The sequence below is a fragment of the Kogia breviceps genome, chromosome 5, assembly GCF_026419965.1.
Source record: "Kogia breviceps isolate mKogBre1 chromosome 5, mKogBre1 haplotype 1, whole genome shotgun sequence".
Taxonomy (NCBI): Eukaryota; Metazoa; Chordata; class Mammalia; order Artiodactyla; family Physeteridae; genus Kogia; species Kogia breviceps.
Genome location: NC_081314.1, coordinates 3,851,741 through 3,874,815, shown reverse-complemented (window position 1 = coordinate 3,874,815; position 23,075 = coordinate 3,851,741). Strand labels below are relative to the sequence as shown.

Genomic DNA, 23,075 nt, shown 5'->3' with positions numbered 1-23,075 from the left:
ATTAACTTATTTATTATTTAGTTCTGTTTCCCCATTTTAATGTTTTAAGACTCAGAGACCTTCACTGTCCTTTAAATGATAACCTGTTTGATAAATTACCATTTATAAGTCCTTGGATATCATTAAGAATCCAAGTTTCTGTCCACTACCAAAAAGAACAATGAGTGAATTACAAGGTGTCTTGGTGTGGTCTAGCTTGGCTGCAGTAGGAATGGAGAAAACGAGATGGTTGCAGGAGATAATGAAGTCGGTAGAACCAATCAATAAGAGGTGAGGATATGGTTGAACAGAGAGGGTGATTAAGAAGAAGAGTGAAGGAAGACACAGTATGACTTTGGTAACTGAGGTAGACTCAGTGGAGGAGGATCAAGTTTAATGGGGAGAGAGGAACACTGTGCCCAAGCAAGGGAGCAGCCCATTAAAGGACACATTTTGGTGAAGTCAGAAGCCTGAAAAATCTTATAGCTCTTGGACCACCCTAAGCCTTTGCGGATCATAGAAACCTCCTCTTTCAGGTATTCAGATATCACGTACCTGGGTCATTTAAAAATACAGCTCTGGTGAGCTTATTTAAAACGGCTGGTCACTGCAATACTTGATAAGAGGTATGGAGTTTTACCTCCTACAAAATACAGCCAGGGACTTCCATGCTGTTCCATATCATGCATTAGATACAGCTTTTAAAAGAAGCATTGTACTTCTTAGAAGGTATCACTTGACAGAGTGGCCGGACAGGGTCAAATCACCTTCCCATGTGTGCATGATTCCTCTCAAAGGCTTGAGAAAATCTCTTTGACCAATGACTCCAAACCCTTCAGTGTGTACTTCAATGTTACAGGCAATGCCACATATATCTGGCTACTCAGCATTCTTCATTAAAATTTAAAGTCCTAACTTACACAGATGAGGTAGCTGGCAAGCCTGCAAACCTCTTTGAGCACTCATAAGAGGCTCTTCTCAACCACCCACTTACCAACAGCTGTGACCTTTTACCTACTTCCCAGTACCCTGGGCTCAAACCCTGCTATAGCAAAAAAACATGGCAGACTTCTGGCTTAATTAAACCTCATCAAAGAATTATGATCCCATCTTGGTTTGATTACTGCTCGGCCCTGGACATCAGGTGTTTTACCTCAGTTGCAAATCTGATCGTGTCATTTACATTCTCTCCACCACACTCAGTTCCATTCACACAGAAATGCTTTCCATTCCTCAACTCTGCCATGCCCTATCAAGTTCAGGCTTATGTTGTCCCTCCTACTTCCAGTACACTTGCTGTCTGATAGGCCCTCTTCTGTCACTGCCTAACTACTTACCTCCTTCATTACCCAGCCAGGAGAGTGCTACTTCTGGGTGGGCTCTCTTCTTTTTGTTCTCCTGGTACCTTCCACTTCTCCTATCATAGCCCTCATTGCCCACTAGTAGAAAGACTTGTCTAGTTGTCTGTCTTCCCACAAGACTGTAAGCCCATTACTTGTTGATCTGTGTGTCCCAACCCTGGCAAAGGGATGGTCAGGAAAGATTACAGGAAGGAAGGAAGGGCACCCTAATTCTAAGACCACATTTCTTCCACATTTTAGCTTATAAATTGAGATGTGTCTTACAACTGAAGGTGTTTTACAGTAGCAGCTGACCAGCTGGCAGTCTTGATATAGCTACCACTGCTTGCACACACACACATACTGTTATAGCTGTTGATATTTACATATATTGTTTTCTCTTCAATTGAGCTACATGCACTGTTGGTATTAACGTATATTGTTTGCCACTTAAAAGGCTTCTATTAAGATAACACTATGCCTGGCATTACAATAAGAAGTTATTATGCATATAGAAAGGCCTGGAAACAGAAGGACATAAATTTAATATTTGTGAAATAAGTGTTTGTCAGAGAAATGGCCACAAACCCATATTTCATAGAAAAGCAGCACCTAGAGCTTTGTGGAACCCAAGAATGGAGGATGCCCCAAAATAGATGAAGCTGTGTTACATTTAACTACTGAGATATGTGCAGAAGGACTGCCAAGTGAGGCAACTGAAGGTATGAGAAACTGTCAGTCTCCTGGAATAGATGGAAAAAATGTCAAAGCAGAAGTTGATGTGACTGACTCATGAGTCTCACAGAATGATCATTAAGGCATCTCAGTCAAAGGAGAACACTTGATTGTTTAGACACGACCAAGAAATGTTAGCACTAATGGGTTTGGCTAATTATATATAATGAATGAATATATATAACACAATAATAGTGGGGGAATTTAACACCCCACTTTCATCAATGGACAGATCATTCAGACAAAATCAATAAGGAAACACAGGCCTTAAATGACACGTTACACCAGATGGACTTAACTGATATTTATAGAGCATTCCATCCAAAAGTGGCAGAATACACATTCCTCTCAAGTGTACATGGAACATTCTCCAGGACTGATCACATGCTGGGCTACAAAGCAAGCCTTGGTACATTTAAGGAAATTGAAACAGTATCAAGTATCTTTTACTCCCACAACACTATGAGATTAGAAATCGACAACAAGAAAAAAAATGTAAAAAACACAAACAGCTGGAGGCTACACAATATGCTACTAAACAACCAATGGATCACTGAGGAAATAAAAAATACCTAGAGACAAATTAAAACAAAAGTACAATGATCCAAAACCTATAGGATGCAGCAAAAGCAGTTCTAAGAGGGACGTTTATAGCAATACAATCTTAGGAAACAAGAAAAATCCCAAATAAAAAACCTAACTTTACACCTAAAGCAACTAGAGAAAGAAGAACAAACAAAACCCAAAGTTAGTAGAAGGAAAGAAATCATACAGATCAGAACAGAGAGGGCAGACAGCAGAAGCAAGAAGAACTACAATCCTGCAGCCTGTGGAACAAAAACCACATTCGCAGAAAGACAGACAAGATGAAAAGGCAGAGGGCTATGTATCAGATGAAGGAACAAAATAAAACCCCAGAAAAACAACTAAATGAAGTGGAGATAGGCCATCTTCCAGAAAAAGAATCAGAATAATGATAGTGAAGATGATCCAGGACCTCGGAAAAAGAATGGAGTCAAAGATCGAGAAGATGCAAGAAATGTTTAACAAAGACCTAAAAGAATTAAAGAACAAACAAACAGAGATGAATAATACAATAACTGAAATGAAAAAAACACTAGAAGGAATTAATAGCAGAATAACTGAGGCAGAAAAACGGATAAGTGACCTGGAAGACAGAATGGTGGAATTCGCTGCCACAAAACAGAATAAAGAAAAAAGAATGAAAAGAAATGAAGACAACCTCAGAGACCCCGGGACAACATTAAACACAACAACATTCGCATTATAGGGGTCCCAGAAGGAGAAGAGAGAGAGAAAGGACCCAAGAAAATATTTGAAGAGATTGTAGTCGAAAACTTCCCTAATATGGGAAAGGAAATAGCCACCCAAGTCCAGGAAGTGCAGAGAGTCCCAGGATAAAACCAAGGAGAAACACGCCAAGAAACATAGTAATCAAATTGGCAAAAATTATTGAGGGCTTCCCTGGTGGCACACTGGTTGAGAGTCTGCCTGCCGATGCAGGAGATGCGGGTTCATGCCCCAGTCTGGGAAGATCCCACATGCTGTGGAGCAGCTAGGCCCGTGAGCCATGGCCACTGAGCCTGCCTGTCTGGAGCCAGCCTCTGCTCCGCAACGGGAGAGGCCACAACAGTGAGAGGCCTGCGTACTGCAAAAAAAAAAAAAAAAAAAAAAAGAAAAAAAAGAAAGAAAGAAAGAGAGAGAAATAATTGAAAGCAGCAAGGGAAAAATGACAAATAATATACAAAGGAACTCCCATAAGGTTAACAGTTGATTTCTCAGCAGAAACTCTACAAGCCAGAAGGGAGTGGCATGATATAATTTTTTTTTTTTTTTTTTTTTTTTTTTTTGTGATATGCGGGCCTGTCACTGTTGTGGCCGCTCCCATTGCGGAGCACAGGCTCCGGACGCGCAGGCTCAGCGGCCATGGCTCACGGGCCCAGCCACTTCGCGGCATGTGGGATCTTCCCGGACCGGGGCACGAACCCGTGTCCCCTGCATCGGCAGGCGGATTCTCAACCACTGCACCACCAGGGAAGCCCGGCATGATATACTTGAAGTGATGAAAGAAAAGAACCTACGACCAAGATTACTCTCCCCAGCAAGGATCTCATTCAGATTCGATGGAGAAATCAAAAGCTTTACAGACAAGTAAAAGCTAAGAGAATTCAGCACCACCAAACCAGCTCTACAACAAATGCTAAAGGAACTTCTCAAAGTGAGAAACACAAGATAAGAGAAGGACCTACAAAAATAAACCCAAAACAATTAAGAAAATGGTAATAGGAACACACATATCGATCATTACCTTAAACGTGAATGGATTAAATGCTCCAGCCAAAAGACACAGGCTTGCTGAATGGATACAAAAACAAGACCCATATATATGCTGTCTACAAGAGACCCACTTCAGACCTAGGGACACATACAGATGGAAAGTGAGGGGATGGAAAAAGATAACCCATGCAAATGGAAATCAAAAGAAAGCTGGAGTAGCAAGACTCATATTAGATAAAAATAGACTTTAAAATAAAGAATGTTACAAGAGACAAGGAAGGACAGTACATAATGATCTAGGGATCAATCCAGGAAGAAGATATAACAATTATAAATATATATGCACCCAACATAGGAGCAGCTCAATACATAAGGCAACTGCTAACAGATCTAAAAGAGGAAATCAACAGTAACACAATAATAGTGGGGGACTTTAACACCTCACTTACACCAATGAACAGATTATCCAAACAGAAAATTAATAAGGAAAGACAGCTTTAAATGACACAATAGACCAGATAGATTTAATTGATATTTATAGGACATTCTATCTAAAAACAGCAGATTACACTTTCCTCTCAACTGTGCACAGAACGTTCTCCAGGATTGATCACATCTTGGGTCACAAGTCTAGCCTCAGTAAATTTTAGAAAATTGAAATCATATCAAGCATCTTTTCTGACCACAACGCTATGGGATTAGAAATCAATTACAGGGAAAAAAACGTAAAAACACATGGAGCCTAACAATACATTACTAAATAACCAAGAGATCACTGAAGAAATCAAAGAGGAAATCAAAAAATACCTAGAGACAAATGACAATGAAAACACAATGATCCAAACCCTACGGGATGCAGCAAAAGCAGTTCTAAGAGGGAAGTTTATAGCTATACAAGCCTACCTCAAGAAACAAGAAAAATCTCAAACAAACAATCTAACCTTACACCTAAAGGAACTAGAGAAAGAAGAACAAACACAAGCCAAAGTTAGCAGAAGGAAAGAAATCATAAAGATCAGAGCAGAAATAAATGAAATAGAAACAAAGAAAACAATAGCAAAGATCAATAAAACTAAAAGCTAGTTCTTTGAGAAGATAAACAAAATTGATAAACCATTAGCCAGACTCATCAAGAAAAAGAGGGAGAGGACTCAAATCAATAAAATTAGAAATGAAAAAGGAGAAGTTACAACAGACACTGCAGAAATACAAAGCATCCTAAGAGACTACTACAAGCAACTCTATGCCAATACAATGGACAACCTGGAAGAAATGGACAAATTCTTAGAAAAGTATAACCTTCCAAGACTGAACCAGGAAGAAATAGAAAATATGAACAGACCAATCACAAGTAATGAAACTGAAACTGTGATTTAAAATCTTCCAACAAGGGGCTTCCCTGGTGGCACAGTGGTTGAGAGTCCGCCTGGCAATGCAGGGGACTCAGATTTGTGCCCCGGTCCAGGAGGATCCTGCATGCTGCAGAGCGGCTGGGCCCATGAGCCATGGCCACTGGCCTGCGCGTACAGAGCCTGTGCTCCATGGCGGTGGAGGCCACAGCAGTGAGAGGCCCGCGTACCACAAAAAAATAAAAATAAAAAATAAAAACTTCCAACAAACAAAAGTTCAGGACCAGATGCCTTCACAGGTGAATTCTATCAAACATTTAGAGAAAAGCTAACACCTATTCTTCTCAAACTCTTCCAAAAGATAGCAGAGGGAGGAACACTGCCAAACTCATTCTATGAGGCCACCATCACCCTGATACCAAAACCAGACAAAGATACTACAAAAAAAGAAAATTACAGGCCAAAATCACTGATGAACATAGATGCAAAAATCCTCAACAAAATACTAGCAAACAGAATCCAACAACACATTAGAAGGATCATACACCATGACCAAGCGGGATTTATCCCAGGGATGCAAGGATTCTTCAATATATGCAAATCAATCAATGTGATACACCATATTAACAAACTGAAGAATAAAAACCATATGATCATCTCAAAAGATGCAGATAAAGCTTTTGACAAAATTCAACACCTATTTATGATAAACTCTCCAGAAAGTGGGCACAGAGGGTCCTACCTCAACATAATAAAGGTCATATACGACAAACCCACAGCAAACATCATTCTCAATGGTGAAAAACTGAAAGCATTTCCTCTAAGATCAGGAACAAGACAAGGATGTCCACTCTCAACACTATTATTCAACATAGTTTTGGAAGTCCTAGCCACGGCTGGACTATCACCTCACACCAATTAGAACGGGCATCATCAGAAAAATCTACAAACAGCAAATGTTGGAGAGGGTGTGGAGAAAAGGAAACCCTCTTGCACTGCTGTTGGGAATGTAAATTGATACAGCCATTATGGAGAACAGTATGGAGATTCCTTAAAACACTAAAGTAGAATTACCATATGACCCAGCAATCCCGCTACTCGGCATATACCCAGAGAAAACTATAGTTCAAAAAGACACATGCACCCCAATGTTCATTGCAGCACTATTTACAATAGCCAGGTCATGGAAGCAACCTAAATGCCCATCGACAGACAAATGGATAAAGAAGATGTGGTACATGTATACAATGGAATATTAGCCATAAAAAGGAATGAAATTGGGTCATTTGTAGAGACATGGATGGATCTAGAGACTGTCATACAGAGTGAAGTAAGTCAGAAAGAGAAACACAAATATCGTACATTAGCACATATATGTGGAACCTAGAAAAATGGTACAGATGAACCAGTTTGCAGGGCAGAAATTGAGACACAGATGTAGAGAACGTATGGACACCAAGGGGGGTAAGTGGTGGGGGGTGGAGGTGGGGGTGTGATGAATTGGGAGATTGGGATTGACATGTATACACTGATGTGTATAAAATGGATGACTAGTAAGAACCTGCTGTATAAAAAAATAAATAAATAAAATTCAAAAATTCAAAAAAAGCCAGTAAATTAAAAAGAAAAAAAGATCAGAGCAGAAATAAATGAAATAGAGATGAAGAAAACAATAGAAAAGATCAATGGAACAAAGTCAGTTCTTTGAAAAGATAGACAAAACTGATAAACCTTTAGCCAGATTCATCAAGAAAAAAAGGGAGAGGACTCAAATCAATAAAATCAGTAATGAAAAGCAAGAAGTTACAATGGACACCACAGAAATGCAAAGGCTCCTAACAGACTACTGTCAATACAAACAACTATATGCCAATAAAATGGACAATCTAGAAGAAATGGACAAATTCTTAGAAGGATACAATCTCCCAAGACTGACCAGGAAGAAACAGAAAATATGAATAGACCAATCACAAGTACTAAAATTGTAATTTTAAAATTCCCAACAAACAAAAGTCCATGACCAGATGGCTTCACAGGCAAATTCTATCAAACATTTAGAGAAGAGTTAACACCTATCCTTTTCAAACTCTTCCAAAAAATCGCATAGGAATGGAAACTCCCAAACTCATTCTATGAGGCCCCCCCTTCACCCTGAATCGTACAAGGATACCACAAAAAAAAAAAAAAAGAAAGAAAGAAAATTACAGACCAATATCACTGATGAACATAGATGGAAAAATCCTCAACAAAATACTAGCAAACCGAATCCTAAAATACATTAAAAGGATCATTCACCACTATCAAGTGGGATATATCCCAGGGATGCAAGGATTTTTTCAATATCTGCAAATCATTCAGTGTGATACATCACATTAACAAATTGAAGAATAAAAACTATATGATCATCTCAATAGATTCAGAAAAAGCTTGTGACAAAATTCAACACCGATTTATGGTGAGAACTCTTTAGAAAGTGGGCACAGAGGGAACATACCTCAATATAATAAAGGCCATCTATGACAAACCTACAGCCAACATCGTACTCAATGGTGAAAAGCTGAAAGCATTTTCTCTAAGATCAGGAAGAAGACAAGGATGTCCACTCTTGCCACTTTTATTCAACATAGTTTTGGAAGTCCTAGCCACGGCAATCAGAGAAGAAAAATAAATAAAAGGAATCCAAATTGGAAAAATTAAAACTGTCACTGTTTGCTGATGACTTGATACTATACATAGAAAATCCTAAAGGTGCTACCGGAAAATACTAGAGCTCATCAATGAATTCAGTAAAGTTGCAGGATACAAAATTAATACTCAGAAACCTGTTGCACTTCTATACACTAACAATGAAAAATCAGAAAGAAAAATTAAAGAAACAATCGGATTTACCATCGCATCAAGAAGAATAAAATACCTAGGGATAAACCTACCTAAGGAGGCAAAAGAACTGTACTCCAAAAACTATAAGATGCTGATAAAAGAAATGGAAGATGGCACAAACAGATGGAAAAATATACCATGTTCTTCGATTGGAAGAATCAATACAGTAGGTCCCCTACATACGAACGAGTTCCATTCCAAAAGCATGTTCATAAGTCCAACGAAGTTAGCCTAGGTACTCAACTGACACAATCGGCTATATAGTACTGTACAGTAATAGGTTTATAATACTTTTCACACAACTAATACATAAAAAACAAACACAAAAAATAAAACATTTTTAATCTTACAGTACAGTACCTTGAAAAGCACAACAGCATAGTACAACAGCTGGCATACAGGGGCTGGCATTGAGTGAATAGGCAAGAAGAGTTACTGACTGGCGGAGGAAGAGGAGGTGGGAGATGGTAGAGCTGAAGGATCGTCATCAATAGTATAGAGGGCAAGCTGCAATTTCACTCAGGCTTGACATTGATGGCACAGGTTCTGGTTCCTTGCTGGATTCAACTCTATCTACCCTATTGAAAAAAAACGATCCAGTGATGTCTGGGTAGTAGCTCTTTTTTTCTCATCATAGATGATAATGGTAGCACTGGATTGCATCCTGAATGGGTGCTGCAACCTTCGTGTACCATTCTACATTCAGATCCTGTGCCTCAAAAACTAACAGTGCCTCCTCAAATAAATAAAATCCCCTTGCCATCTCCTGCACTGTGAATCTCTTCAGTTCTTCAGTTACTTCTTCTTCCTCTTGTCTCTCTTCATCCTTTCTCTGGTCCTCCAATTCCATCAGGCCTTCAATGCACGTTCGAATCTTTGAAAGTTCACAACTTGAAGGCTCATATGTAGGGAACTTACTGTATTGTCAAAATGACTATACTACCCAAGCCAATCTATAGATTCAATGCAATCCCTATTAAATAACAATCCCTATAAAATTACCAATGGCATTTTTCACAGAACTAGAACAAAAAAAGTTTAAAGTTTGTATGGAGACACAAAAGGCTCCAAATAGCCAAAGCAATCTTAAGGAAGAGAAACAGAGCTGGAGGAATCAGGATCCCTGACTTCAGACTATACTGCAAAGCCACAGTCATCAAAACAGGATGGTACTGGCACAGAACATGAAACATCAATGGAACAGGATAGAAAGCCCAGAAATAAACCCATGCACCGGTGGTCAATTAATCTATGACAAAAGAGGCAAGACTATACAATGGAGAAAAGACTCTTCAATAAATGGTTCTGGAAAAACTGGACAGCTACATGTAAAAGAATGAAATTAGAACACTTTCTAACACCATACACAAAAATAAAGTGAATTAAAGACCTAAACATAAGACTGAGTACTATAAAACTCAATAGAGGAAAACATAGGCAGAACACTCTGACATAAATCACAGCAATATCTTTTTGGATCCATGTCCTAGAGTAATGAAAATAAAAACAAAAGTAAACAAATGGGACCTAATTAAACTCAAAAGCTTTTGCACAGCAAAGGAAACCATAAACAAAAAGACAATCCACAGAATGAGAGAAAATATTTGCAAATGATGAGACTGATAAGGCGTTAATCTTTACAAAATTTACAAACAGCTCATGTAACTCAATATCATAAAAACAAACCCAATAAAACAAAAAATGGGCAGAAGACCTAAATAGACATTTCCCCAAAGAAGATATATAGATGGCCAAGAGGCACATGAAAAGATGCTGAATATCGCTAATTATTAGAGAAATGCAAATCAAAACTACAATGAGATATCACCTCACACCAGTCAGAATGGCCATCATCAAAAAGTCTACAAACAATAAATGCTGGAGAGGGTGTGGAGAAAAGGGAACACTCCTACACTGTTGATGGGAATATAAATTGGTACAGTCACTATGGAAAACAGTATGGAGGTTCCTTAAAAAACTAAAAATAGAGCTACCAGATGATCCAGCAGTCCCACTCCCGGGCATATATCCAGAGGAAACTATGGTTAGAAAGGATACATGCACCCCAATGTTCATTACAATAGACAAGACATGGAAGCAACCTAAATATCCATTGACAGATGAATGGATAAAGAATATGTGGTACATATATACAATGGAATAATACTCAGCCATTGAAAAGAATGAAATAATGCCATTTGCAGCAAGATGGATGTACATGGAGAGTATAATACTAAGTGAAGTAAGTCAGACAGAGAAAGACAAATATCATGTTATCATTTATATGCAGAATCTAAAAAAAATGATACAGATGAACTTATTTACAAAACAGAAACAGACTCACAGACATAGAAAACAAACTTATGGTTACCAAAGCTGAAAGGTGGGGTGGAGAGATAAATTGGGAGTTTGGGATTGACATATACATACTACTGTATATAAAGTACATAACCAACAAGGACCTACAGTGTAGCACAGGGAACTATGCTGAATATTCTGTAATAACCTAAATGGGAAAAGAATTTGAAAAAGAATAGGTACATGTATATGTATAACTGAATCACTTTGCTGTACACTTGAAACTAACACAACATAGTAAAACAACTATAGTCCAATTTTTAAAAAAAGACCACAGGTGGCTGGTGGACTCAGTTGTATTCACCATCCAAATGGCTATTTAATTGATAAAATCTTAACAAAAACTGAGTACTATGTTCTAGGCACTTTCTAGGAGATAGAGATAGATAAATTAGACATAGGAAAGGCAACACCCCTTCCTAGTAGGGATAACTGCTGAGCAGTTTGTGGCTGGGGTACAACAGTGTGTAGTGTGTCTGGGATGAGAGCTGGAAAGGAAGGAGATGAGGCTGAGACCCAGCAAGGAGCATGCTGGGAAGACCTGGTATGATGGGCCAACGAGCTTGGGCTTTGTTCTCCAGGCCAGGGTCAGCAAACTTTTTATGTAAAGGGCCAGACAGTGAAGATTTTAACATTTTGTGGACCAGAGGTCTCTGATAAAATGGCTCGACTCTGCCACCATAGCACCAAAGCAGCCGTAGATGATATGTAAAGAACTGGGCGTGACTGTGTTCCAATAAAACTACTTACGAAAGCTTGTACAGAGCTGGAATTGGCCTGTGGGCTCTCGTTTGGCAATTCCCGGGCTCTATTAGGTCATTTAAAAAATTCTTTAGTATGTAAAATAACTGGATATCTAACAGTCAGTGGCATACTCCACCTGATGAAATGTTAGCTGCTAACCATATATATTAGCCTGATTTTATCACCAGAGCATGTAACTAACAAAATGGCAAGTAGGTTTAACACTTTGTAGGAACTGAACACAGAATCACTTCTCCCTATGGGCAAAATCTTATTTCTTCTTTCACTTCTACCTTTCTCAGATGAGTTTCCCCATTTGCTCACCATCCTCTCCCTGTAGTCCAGCTAGCAACCACATGAAAATCCAGCAGTTCTTTCTCATTCCTCATTCTCCCTTATTTCTCCACAGAATTAGAAAGTATTGGGAAACCCCCGCTCAGTCCCTACTGCCTGTTAGGTATCTGTGAAGCTACTTTCAGGTGTGGTCACCTCATAATTCAATTTCTCATTCCCCAGACGCTAAACACCATGAGCACTTCCTAGTTGGGTTCCCACTTCACCCCCTTCCCCAGGTCCGTCCTCTCCACTGCTCACAGATTGGCCATCCCTAAAACGCATTTCATTGGGAAACCCTGTGTTCAAATCTTCCACTGTAAAATCTCCCTTTTGTCGATAGGATAAAATAAAAAAAATTTAGTCTGGCATTCAGCACTCCCCACAGTTGGGTTCAATACAGTCTATAAATAATAAATACTAGAGAAGGTGAAGAGAAAAGGGAACCCTCCTACATACACTGTTGTAGTTGGTGCAGCCAGTATGGAAAACAAACTGGAGATTCCTTAAAAAAACTTAAAACAGTTACCATATGATCCAGCATTCCCACTCCTGGGCATATATCTGGAGAAAACTGTAATTCAAAAAGGTATGTGCACCCCAATGTTCATAGCAGCACTTTTTACAGTAGCCAAGACATGTCCATTGACAGATGAATGGATAAAGAAGATGTGGTAAATATATATACACAATGGAATATTATTCAGCCATAAAAAAGAATGAAATAATGCCATTTGCAACAACATGGATGGACCTAGAGATTATACTAAGCAAAGTAACTCAGAGAAAGACAAATACCATATTATATCACTTATATGTGGATAATCTAAAATATGACACAAATGAACTTATTTACAAAACAGAAGCAGACCCACAGACTTAGAAAACAAGCTTATGGTTACCAAAGGGGAAAGGGGGTATATAAATTAGGTGTTTGGGATTAACAGATACAATACTACATATAAAATAAACAACAAAGTCCTACCATATAGCAGAAGGAACAATATTCAATATCTTATAATAAACTCTAATAGAAAAGAATATGAAAAAGGAGATATATATATATATATAGATATAGATATAGATATAGATATAGATATAACTGAATCACTTTGCTGTACACCAGAAACTAACACGACAATTCAAATCAACTCTACTTCAATTAAAAAGAAAAGCCAAAATACCTTGCCAGTCTCTACTGACTGCATGCCAGGCAAACTGGGCTGTTCACTGCCCTCTTCATGAGACTTATCCTATCTGTTTTTATGTACAAAGCAGTTTCTCCATCCCAAATACATTACAGAAAAAGGTCTGGACTTTTCAGTTTCTACTTTTCTACTTTCTAGCTGTGTGAGCTGGGTGGCAATGAAAATCATGATAATACTTCACGTTTGTTGAGTGCTTACTTTGTGTCATATGTTGTGCTAAAGCACTTTATTTGTATTATTTTAATTATTTTTTCCAATTATTATTATCCCTATATTACAGGTGAGAAAACTGATGCATAAAAGAGTCTAAATGACTAGCTCAAGATACCCAGCTTTTCTAAGCCTCAGTTTCTTCATCTGTAAATTGAGGATTATTGTGAGGATTAAATAGAAAGCATCGAGCACAACGTCAAACACAGACTGAGTATATGTTACCTTTCTGCTTGCTCCCTATTATTGCTTCCTGTCCTTTCCGTATACCTTTGGTGCCCCAGCACCATTTTCCTCCATTTTAGTCAAGGCAGAAGTAACTTACTGACTCTGGCTCCTACAGAACTAAATCTTCAATATAAACATTTTGATGTTTTTCACCCATAGCCTTATTATCTTTTTATGTGTTCATCGTACTTACCTACAAGACTGCAAACTCTTGAAGAGCAAAGGTGGTGTCTATTGGCCTAAAGGAGTTCACTTTTTAACTAATTATATTGACTGACTACATATATATATACATACATATATACATACGATTGTGTATCTCTATATATATACACACACTGTATATATACACACTATATATATATATATATATATATATATACTTCACCACAGCAACTTCAAACTTTTCCCACTTTTCTCAAGCTTCTGACCTCGACCCCTTCCTAGCACCCTCCCCTCAGCCACCTCTCCTACAACGTCACGAAGAAGGAAAAGCCATCAGATAAGAACTTTCTTACTCTCCTCCACTAGACCCAGGAACTCGCCTCTGTGCCAATCTAGTCGTCTCTCTCCTACCTCCTAAGGAACTTCCCTCCCCTATGGCTGGGTCTCTTGCCCTCCAGTCATCTCAGGGGACTTGCTCCGTTGATGATCTGCTCCTTCTGCAACGTTGCTACCTTCTCCTGCTCAACAATCTCGTCTCACCTTCAACATGCTCAGGTCTCTCTGATGCTCAGAGTCCTGAGTGATGGCACATTTCCATCTGGCGGCCACCAGTCCTCCCTCACCTCAAGCCAAACCTCTCCAGAGTCCACTGTGGCCCTGCCTCCCCCCGCGCCCCCCCCCACAGCAATCCAGCTCTCATCGATCTTTCCAAAGTAACCAACCACCCATTTGATGCCAAAATCAATGGACTCCTTTCAGTCATTACCTAAGGACTTGATTAACTGAAATGATTAATCAGATTTTAACAATAGTGCAATTAGTTGTTTGTCCATTTTCCCCAACAAGAATGTAAGCTCCATGAAGGCAGGGACCTTAATCAGTTCTGTTCACTTTTGGATCCCTATCTTCTCTGTGGCCTCTTGTACGTAATCAGTTTACAGTAACTACTCAGTGACTGAATGGATCTTGCCCTCTTCTTGGTAAGTTCTACCTTCCCCATCAAAGCATGTCTTACACTCTGATTGTCTGCTTATCTGTGTCCCACCAGAAGTGTAGTTAGAGCAGAGACAGTGCTCTTGGTAGTTGCATCACTGGGCACGGGGCCTTGAATAGAACTCCAAAACATATGTATTGATCGAATGACTGAAGGGAAGGTAAGAAGAGGGAAGGGCTTTTATGCCTTGTGGTAAGTAGGGAAGAGTAACACACAATACATTCTTATTTCCCAATCTTGCTAAAAGCCAGGAGTGATGATTGGATAGTTGACCTGAACTAATGAAACATTAGTCATTAATGAATTAAGAGAGTTCATTCTCATTGGATTATTATTGAGCTTTCATTTTCTTTCCAGCTAAATTACCTTGGCACTCCCTACTTACTGGTGAAACACCTCCAGGCAGATTTCTTCTACTGAATTAGGACAAAGAAAGAAACAGTCTAGGTACCTGGCTTCTCCCGTATCCAGTCAGACAACCATTTCAAATGACAATCGCAGGTCCAGGGATTCCCATGAAGATAAAGGCTTTCCAGATCAGGCATATAGGTGACCATCTCTTGAGGGATGGAGCTCAGAAAGTTATCAGACAAGTATAGGTACTTAATGAAAGATGTTTTAAATATCCGGAGGTAGCACAAAGAGACAAATGTATCTGGATGAAGCTTAGTGAGCTGGTTGCCTTCCAAGTGCACCAGCCGGAGAGAGGTGAGTCCATAAAAGACCTCTGGGTTTATAAACTCGATATTGTTGTGGTCTATATGCAACCGTGTCAAGCTCCTGAGACCATAGAAAGTGTCCTTCTGAAGTTTTCGAACTTTGTTATAGCTCATTTTTAAGACCTAAGAGTAAAAAGAACACACTTATTTTATCAAAGGAATTATCACAAAAAGGAAAATCATATCCATAATAAAACATACGTTGAGATTAATCCAATGCAGTGTGTGTACCTTGTTTGGATCCTAATTCAAACAAACCAGTTGCAAATCAAGTATGAGAACATCAGGGAAATTAGAATATTCATGAACAGTTTATGATATTGAGGAATTACTGCTATAATTTTAAGGTATAATACTGATATTATGGTTCATTTTAAAAGATTCCATAACTTTGACATATGTATTGAAATACTTATAGATGACACATTATGATATCTCAGATTTGTTTCAAAACAATGCAATGAAGTAGAAAAGTAGTGGGTGGAGATACAGGTGAAACGATCTGTTACGTGTTGATAACTACTGAATCTGAGTGATGCTGCATTGGGAATCATTATATTATTCTATTTTTGTATATGGTATACTTTTAAAAAAACGTATTATGGAAATTTTCAACCATCTACAAAAGTATCTTGACATTTCAAGTAAACTTAAGATTTCTTGAACTTGAATTTTTCATAAGAAATATGATTTTATCTTTCACATTTAAAATGGCTTTGGACTTCCCCGGTGGCGCAGTGGTTAAGAGTCCTCCTGCCAATGCAGGGGACATGGGTTCCATTCCTGGTCCGGGAAGATCCCACGTGTTGCGGAGCAACTAAGCCCGTGCGCCACAACTACTGAGCCTGCGCTCTAGAGCCCGCGAGCCACAACTACTGAAGCCCGTGTGCCTAGAGCCCGTGCTCCGCAGTAAGAGAAGCCACCGCAACGAGAAGCCTGAGCGCCGCAACAAAGACCCAACGCAACCAAAAATAAATAAATAAATAAATTTTAAAATAAATAAATAAAATGGCTTTACTGAGATATAATTCACATGCCATAAAAATCCACCTTTTTATTTATTTTTTTTAAAAGATTTTTTTTTGGATGTGGACCATTTTTAAAGTCTTTATTGAATTTGTTACAATACTGCTTCTGTTTTTGTCTTGGTTTTCTGGCCACAAGGCATGTGGGCTCTTAGCTCCCTGACCAGGGATCAAACCCACACCACACCCTGCATTGCAAGGTGAAGTCTTAACCACTGGACCGCCAGGGAAGTCCCCCAAATCCACCTTTTTAAGCCGTACAATTCAGTGGCTTTCGTATATTCACAAGATTGTGCAACCATCTGCACTATCTAGAACACATCACCCCCAAATAAAAACTGATACCCATTAGCAGTCATTCCCCGCCTCCTCCTAGCCCTAGGAAACCACTGATTTACTTTGTTTCTGTGGATTTGCCTATTGTCAACATTTTAAATAATGGATGATACAATATGTGGTCTTTTGTGTCTGGCTTTTTCCAGTTAGCTTAATATTTCCAAGACCCACCCCTGTTGTAGCACGTATCAGCCCGTCATGCCTTCTTATTACTGAGTTGAATTCCACTCTATACATGTGATATATTTTGTTTATCCATTTATGAGTCAGTGGACATTTGGGTGTTTTTTATTTTTTAGCTATTATAAGTAATATGGTTTTTAATTGATTTTTAATTGAAATTAAAAGTTTTTCAATATTTCAATAGTGTGTGGGTATTCTCCAATTCCTTCTCCAGTTACCAACTGAACACGCTCCTTCTCCCAAAAAGAAAAGAAAAAGAAATGCTAGCAAAAACAAGGATTTATCATCATATTTTCCTAATTTGACCTAATCTGTCATCGCTGTTGAGAATGCTTTTCTGGAATGCCAAGTTCCCTAATAAGCAAAGAAAATTGAAATTGACAACATGAACAGCTTTGCCCCAAATATTATCAAACTCAATGTTCATCAATATCTATGGAAAACCTGGTCAAGAAAACAAATATGTGTGAATTCCATGGACAAAATGTATTCTATCTAATCCTCTGAAGATATATATTCCAAATAAAGCCTGATTAAGCCAAACCAACAGAATCACATATCTAGACTTAAATCTATGGTTTTACAGAGGCTTAGTGTGATGTGAAAAGGCTCATACTACACACTGACATTTTATCTTTTCTAAGGATAGAACTGACTTTATTTTATTGCACTGTATCTCTTCTATGAGGAGCTTTGGGAAACATTTTTTTTTTCTAATTTAAAATTAGGTGTGGTTGTTCTTTTCCTGAACAGTAGTTTTATTTTTTAGTTTACTGAAAAATCGAGTTAGCTTCTCAAAAGCCTCAAGGCCTACTTACAGCAGACATACTGATCTTTAGAAGCCTGCAGTTCCCTGCATTCCCTTTGTTCTTGTTCCTAAGATTTCTTCTACCTTTTGCTTTCTTTCCTACTGGAGTGGTAACTCTTACAATATTCGATGCATTCTTGGAAGTCCCCGTAACTTTAACAAATTTTCTGAATAAGGCAGTACATAAGTAAAGTGAAACTTCAAAGTATATTGCTCTATAGAAAGCTAACTTCTATGTAAAGACAGCAATTATGTAGAATGCTACATTCAATTCCCAGATGAACATGACTAGAAGTGGCCTTTTAGGATTAAATTTTAAAGGCTTAGTAATCCTTGGGCATTGATAATTTTTTTTCTTTCTATGAGCCTGAGATATGAGAAAATCAGAATTGTCTTATTATTCTAATTTCCACATACAGTTGCATTTAAAAAGAAATCAGTTATTTGACATTTTCCCTTGATGTCTACCTCTAACTTACAGAGTGTTGCTTTTGGGGTTCTCTAGAACAGGTAGCTTTTGGAGGCACATCTCACCTCATTAACCTGCCCCTTCCCCACATCGGTCTCACCTGCAAGGCCTGCAAATCTGAGAAGGTCTTAGGAGGGATTGTGTGAATCCCATTGCTGTGTAGCATTAGTAACTCCAACTTGTTTAGGCCAGAGAAATCCGTTTCTGTCAATCTAACCAAACTGTTGTACCTGAAATAAAAACATCATTCTAGGCATAAGCTAAGTATGTCAACTAAAGTTCAGATGTCAAAGCAAAACCCAACACACACACACACAGAACTGAATTTCACTCCCCGCCCCCTTTTTATTTCTTGTGCTCTAAGGGGATAATCCAATGCTTGAAATATTGTTGAAATTCATCAGATGCCACAGAAGGTCAGCCCCTCCAACCCAGCCCTTGCAGTGTCAGTTACAATCATCCTACTCAGATTCCCGGAAAATGCCACATCCCTTCTCATTTTCAAACCTTCGTACATATGCTGTTCCTGCAGGTTGGAATGCCTTTGACTCTAGCCCTCTCTATTTGTGAACACTGTGAAGACCCAGCCCATTCTCTAATAACACGGCCCCCTTGTTCTCCCAGGTGTAATTCATCATTATGAAGTAATGGTTACGAAACTCGGGCTCTGAAGCCAAATGTTTTGGGTACCGTTATGAACTCAAGTACCTGGGAGTAGGGCTGACCCTGGGTTAAATCAGTAACCTTTCTGTGCCTCTGTTTCCTTGTCTATAAAATGCAAATAATAGAACCTACTTCAAACGGGTTATGAGGATTAAATGAATGCATACATGAGGAGTGCTTACCTCAATGCCAGGACACAATGTTAGCTATTACTATTAGTGATTGTTCCCAAGGCACTTCGTATGCTCTGTTATAGGTCTTATTAAATTGTACTAATTATACAGCTGTCTTCTCCCTTTAACTATGGTTTCTAGAAATGAATGATATATCTTGTTCATCATTGTCTCCCTGGTACCATCATTGTGTTTGGCCCATAGTAGGTACCCACTGATGTCAAATAAATGATGTTAAGTCTGCTTGTACGTACATTCACACACACAGTTTTTCATCAACTTTTAAAATACAGTCGCCTTTTAGCAGATTGCATTTACGCATTTTAAAGCCTTTTAAATAAGTCGGTTTCTATGGAGAAAAAATCCAAGGGCCTTGAAAAACGATCTAGTTGAGTTTTCATATATATCTTTTATGTGTAAGAGGATGCTTTCAGTTGTCCTGTTACCTCTTACTGATATAGCATAACGCTGATTCTTAACGAGAGCTATATTATTATCCAGCAAAAATGTAGCCAGAATGAAGCTTTTCTATAATCATGGGCCTCTCAGCCCACCATGAGTGGCTATGGGTTCTAGAAGAACTTTCTCTTAGTAAAAGGTTACCAGGAAAAATGTTTTTATTGTCCCAGCAAGCTTAAGATCCTCATGGACTCATTTCAGGAGAGAAACACTGTTAAAAGAGTTGTGGTTAGTCTCCCAAAGTCTCAAGTGTTTTGAGGACAAGTCACCAGTGTACTCAGTCCCTCCTTGAGAAGGAAGCAAGACAAGGGCCCCTGCGCACCCTAGATTGACACGTTCCACGTTGGGCGGGATGCTGTGTGGGATGGAGGTCAGGTAGCGAAACGTGCAGTGCACCTCTGTAGGCACGTAACAGGCACAGCGGCGAGGACAGGCCCTGCCCCTGGGCACGACCACCAGGCAGACTGCCGCGAAGGAGACCAGTAAGCTGGTGCTTCCCCTGCTTTTCACCTTCATCCTGAAAAAACATCAGACCTCGGAGTTAGAAATGTGGATTGAGCAAAGTTCCAGAAGACCACACACAGTAACTGGTCATCTGGGAGACCTTCCCAAAAGGTCGTAAGGGGCCAGTTTCATTCACAACTTTTATGGTAAAGCTTACTCTTTACAAAGCCATAGTGTACGCTGGCCTCATACGGACCCTTGTGATCCAAGCAGGATGTTTATTGTTGTGAAATTCCTTTACCGCTTTTCACTTCTTAAAGAAAAGCGGCAATCCCTATTACTTAGAGATTCATTTAAAAAGGAAAGTGGAAACCATAATGGAGATACTGTGACAACTGAAGTACATAAAGCTTAGTTTCCTTTTCAGGCTTTAGTTTTTTAGACTTTAAAAAACTGATTATAAAACTAATACATGTGGGCTTCCCTGGTGGCACAGTGGTTGAGAGTCCGCCTGCCAATGCAGGGGACGCGGGTTCGTGCCCCGGTCCGGGAAGATCCCACGTGCCGCAGAGCGGCTGGGCCCGTGAGCCGTGGCCGCTGAGCCTGCGCGTCCGGAGCCTGTGCTCCGCAACGGGAGAGGCCACAACAGTGAGGCCCGCGTACTGAAAAAAAAAAAAAAAAAACAAAAAACTAATACATGTGCAACAGAAAACTTAGAAGCTGTAAATAAGTAGAAAAGAGAAAATAAAATTACTCATGCTTCCCACCACCCAGGTATAATCAATAACATTTTGCTGTACTCCTTCCAGCCTTCTACATATTGGGTTGTATGCTACTGCATATAGATGATCAAATGAAACTTCATAACACACTTTTATCATTGAACATATGTTTGGTTTTTCGTTTTATTAAACCTTCTTCAAAAACATTTTTAAGAGCCGTAATAATCCACTGAAAGGATGAATAAATCTCTAACATGTCCTCAAGTCCTTGCTAAAAAAGACACATTGTACACGTCCCTGCCAAATGAGGACCGTAAGTGATGGGAACTGACTGGCTGAGAGGGCTTGAGCCTTGCACCTGCACCGCAGTGGGCCCCGCTGACCCCTCGCAGGCATTATGCTGTCTGCTTTTGCTCTGCTTAGAACATCTCTCTGCCTCTTTTCTCGGTCCCTTCTCCTCCTCCTCCTCACGTCTGCCATGGGCGTGGGGAAGCATAACCAGGGAAGAAATATGCTCAGCTTGTTGGAAAAATGGTATCTGTTACCCACACGTGGGTCAAGCCCAAGGACCCAAACCTAGTTTTTGCCCGACATTCAGAATATACGAAGATTGTAATAACATCTTTATTATGCCTCTCTAAGAAAAGTGACCTTCATAGAATGGTTTCTTTTAGAGTCTACCAGCAACCATCCTTTAGCTATAAACCACATTTAAAATAACATGAATGCTGAATTGCTTGTATCTCTGTATAGATAGAAAGATAATGGAATTATTAGAATAGAGCCCCAATTAAAATGTACTATAGCATTTATGCCATGAAAAATTTTGTCATTGTAACCGTCTGGCTACAAACATTTAAAATAAATGTCGTATGACCGGAGACAGCATTTCCACCTTCTCAACATTAGATAAGCAAAGAAAGGAACAATCGGATAAAGGTAGTTCTCTCGTCCAGCTAGAAAAATAGAAGTTACGGGGATGCCCACTTGAGAGTTATTGAAAAGAGAATCAAAAGTCTAAAAGAACACGTGGATAGTGGATTCCCACAAACTTTAACCTGAAAATGTGTATAATGAAATAGAAATTGACAATACCTGAGCTCTTCAGTCCTGGTCCTAAATCCTCTCCTGACATAGGCAGAGACTGAAAATCTTCCCAAGAAATGGAAGATCGTATCCAACCCTGAGTAAGGAAAAGTTCTCTGCTCCAAAGTGAAGCCAGTGGCTTGGTCTTTCTGGCTTGCAGCTCAGGGGTATTACTCTGGAGAGAGACCTGGCAGCACCGCCCCCCAGCCGCAGCTAGATAACCGGAGCTCACGTGAATCAGCGGCGTGCCTTTTGAACTGTTGCTACAGAAACAAAAAGCAAAGTGGAGGTTTTAAAATGTCCTTTCTCCTCCCTCAACGGCGTGCTTAAATTCCCCCTAAAGTTGTCATTTAAATATATGCATTCACATCACTCCCTTTTGCCCCCCAAGTCCCAGGAGCTTGTCCCCCCTCATCCTTTTTGGGCAGATCTGTCATAAGTGCCCACAGTAAGTGTCTCCACCTACCGGTGAATCTTTGCTCAGTGTCTGTCTTTTGCTTGGCCTGAGTCACCGAAGAAGCGACCTTCTCCTTTTTGCTGTAACCCTCCTCCCTCTTCGGAGCGCGTTCCACCCGACCCGACCCTCACCCCTCCCACTCCGCTGGGCCTGCCCCGGCTCGGGCCCCACGCCGAGCCCCCTCTCCGCTGCCCCTGGCCCGGGCATGGGTCCCGTCCCCTTCCCCTTCCCCGGGAGGGACTGCCAGAGCCGCTCACCTCTCCGCCCAGGTGACCAATGCGCTCCCGCCACCGGCCGCGTCTCCTGGGTTCCGCTGCCCGGGGCGCAGGGCCCGCCCAGAGCTGAGGGAGGGAAGGCGAGGCGGGGCGACGTTGATTTATGCGTCTGGGGACTGCGCCGAGGCTCCATCGCACGCGGCTTATAAACGACCACCAGGCTCCTCTTTCTGTTTCAGAACGCGCGGGTGCCTGCTCGCCTTCTGTCTTATTTCCTCCTCTTCTCTAATTCCCTGGATTTCTCAGGCGCGTTCTGGCTGCCGGGCAGCTCCGTTTCAGCTGCGGGACCTTTACGAAGCCCACGTTTTACCTCCTCCACCTGTTGACAGGTGGTGGGTAAATCTTTTGGATTAAGGACTTGCTTGAATCACCACGAGCTGTTCTCAGTTCTGAGGTTCAGCAGTGCTCTCTGTCTGAAGGCTGAGAGGTAGCCAT

General features: G+C 40.0%; 1 protein-coding gene across 1 annotated transcript in view; it reads right to left on the bottom strand.

Annotated features, from left to right (window-relative positions):
* Positions 1-22,863, bottom strand: part of IGSF10 (immunoglobulin superfamily member 10) — a 51,405-nt gene extending 28,542 nt beyond the window's left edge. The window contains exons 1-5 of the mRNA XM_059064187.2: positions 22,623-22,863; positions 21,918-22,171; positions 19,979-20,173; positions 18,462-18,591; positions 15,273-15,663 (exon numbers count right to left, since the gene is read on the bottom strand). Coding sequence (XP_058920170.1) covers positions 15,273-15,663; positions 18,462-18,591; positions 19,979-20,172 — 715 coding nt within the window. The 5' untranslated portion in view covers position 20,173; positions 21,918-22,171; positions 22,623-22,863. The remainder of the gene's footprint in view (positions 1-15,272; positions 15,664-18,461; positions 18,592-19,978; positions 20,174-21,917; positions 22,172-22,622) is intronic.
* Between the last annotated feature and the right edge of the window lie 212 nt (positions 22,864-23,075).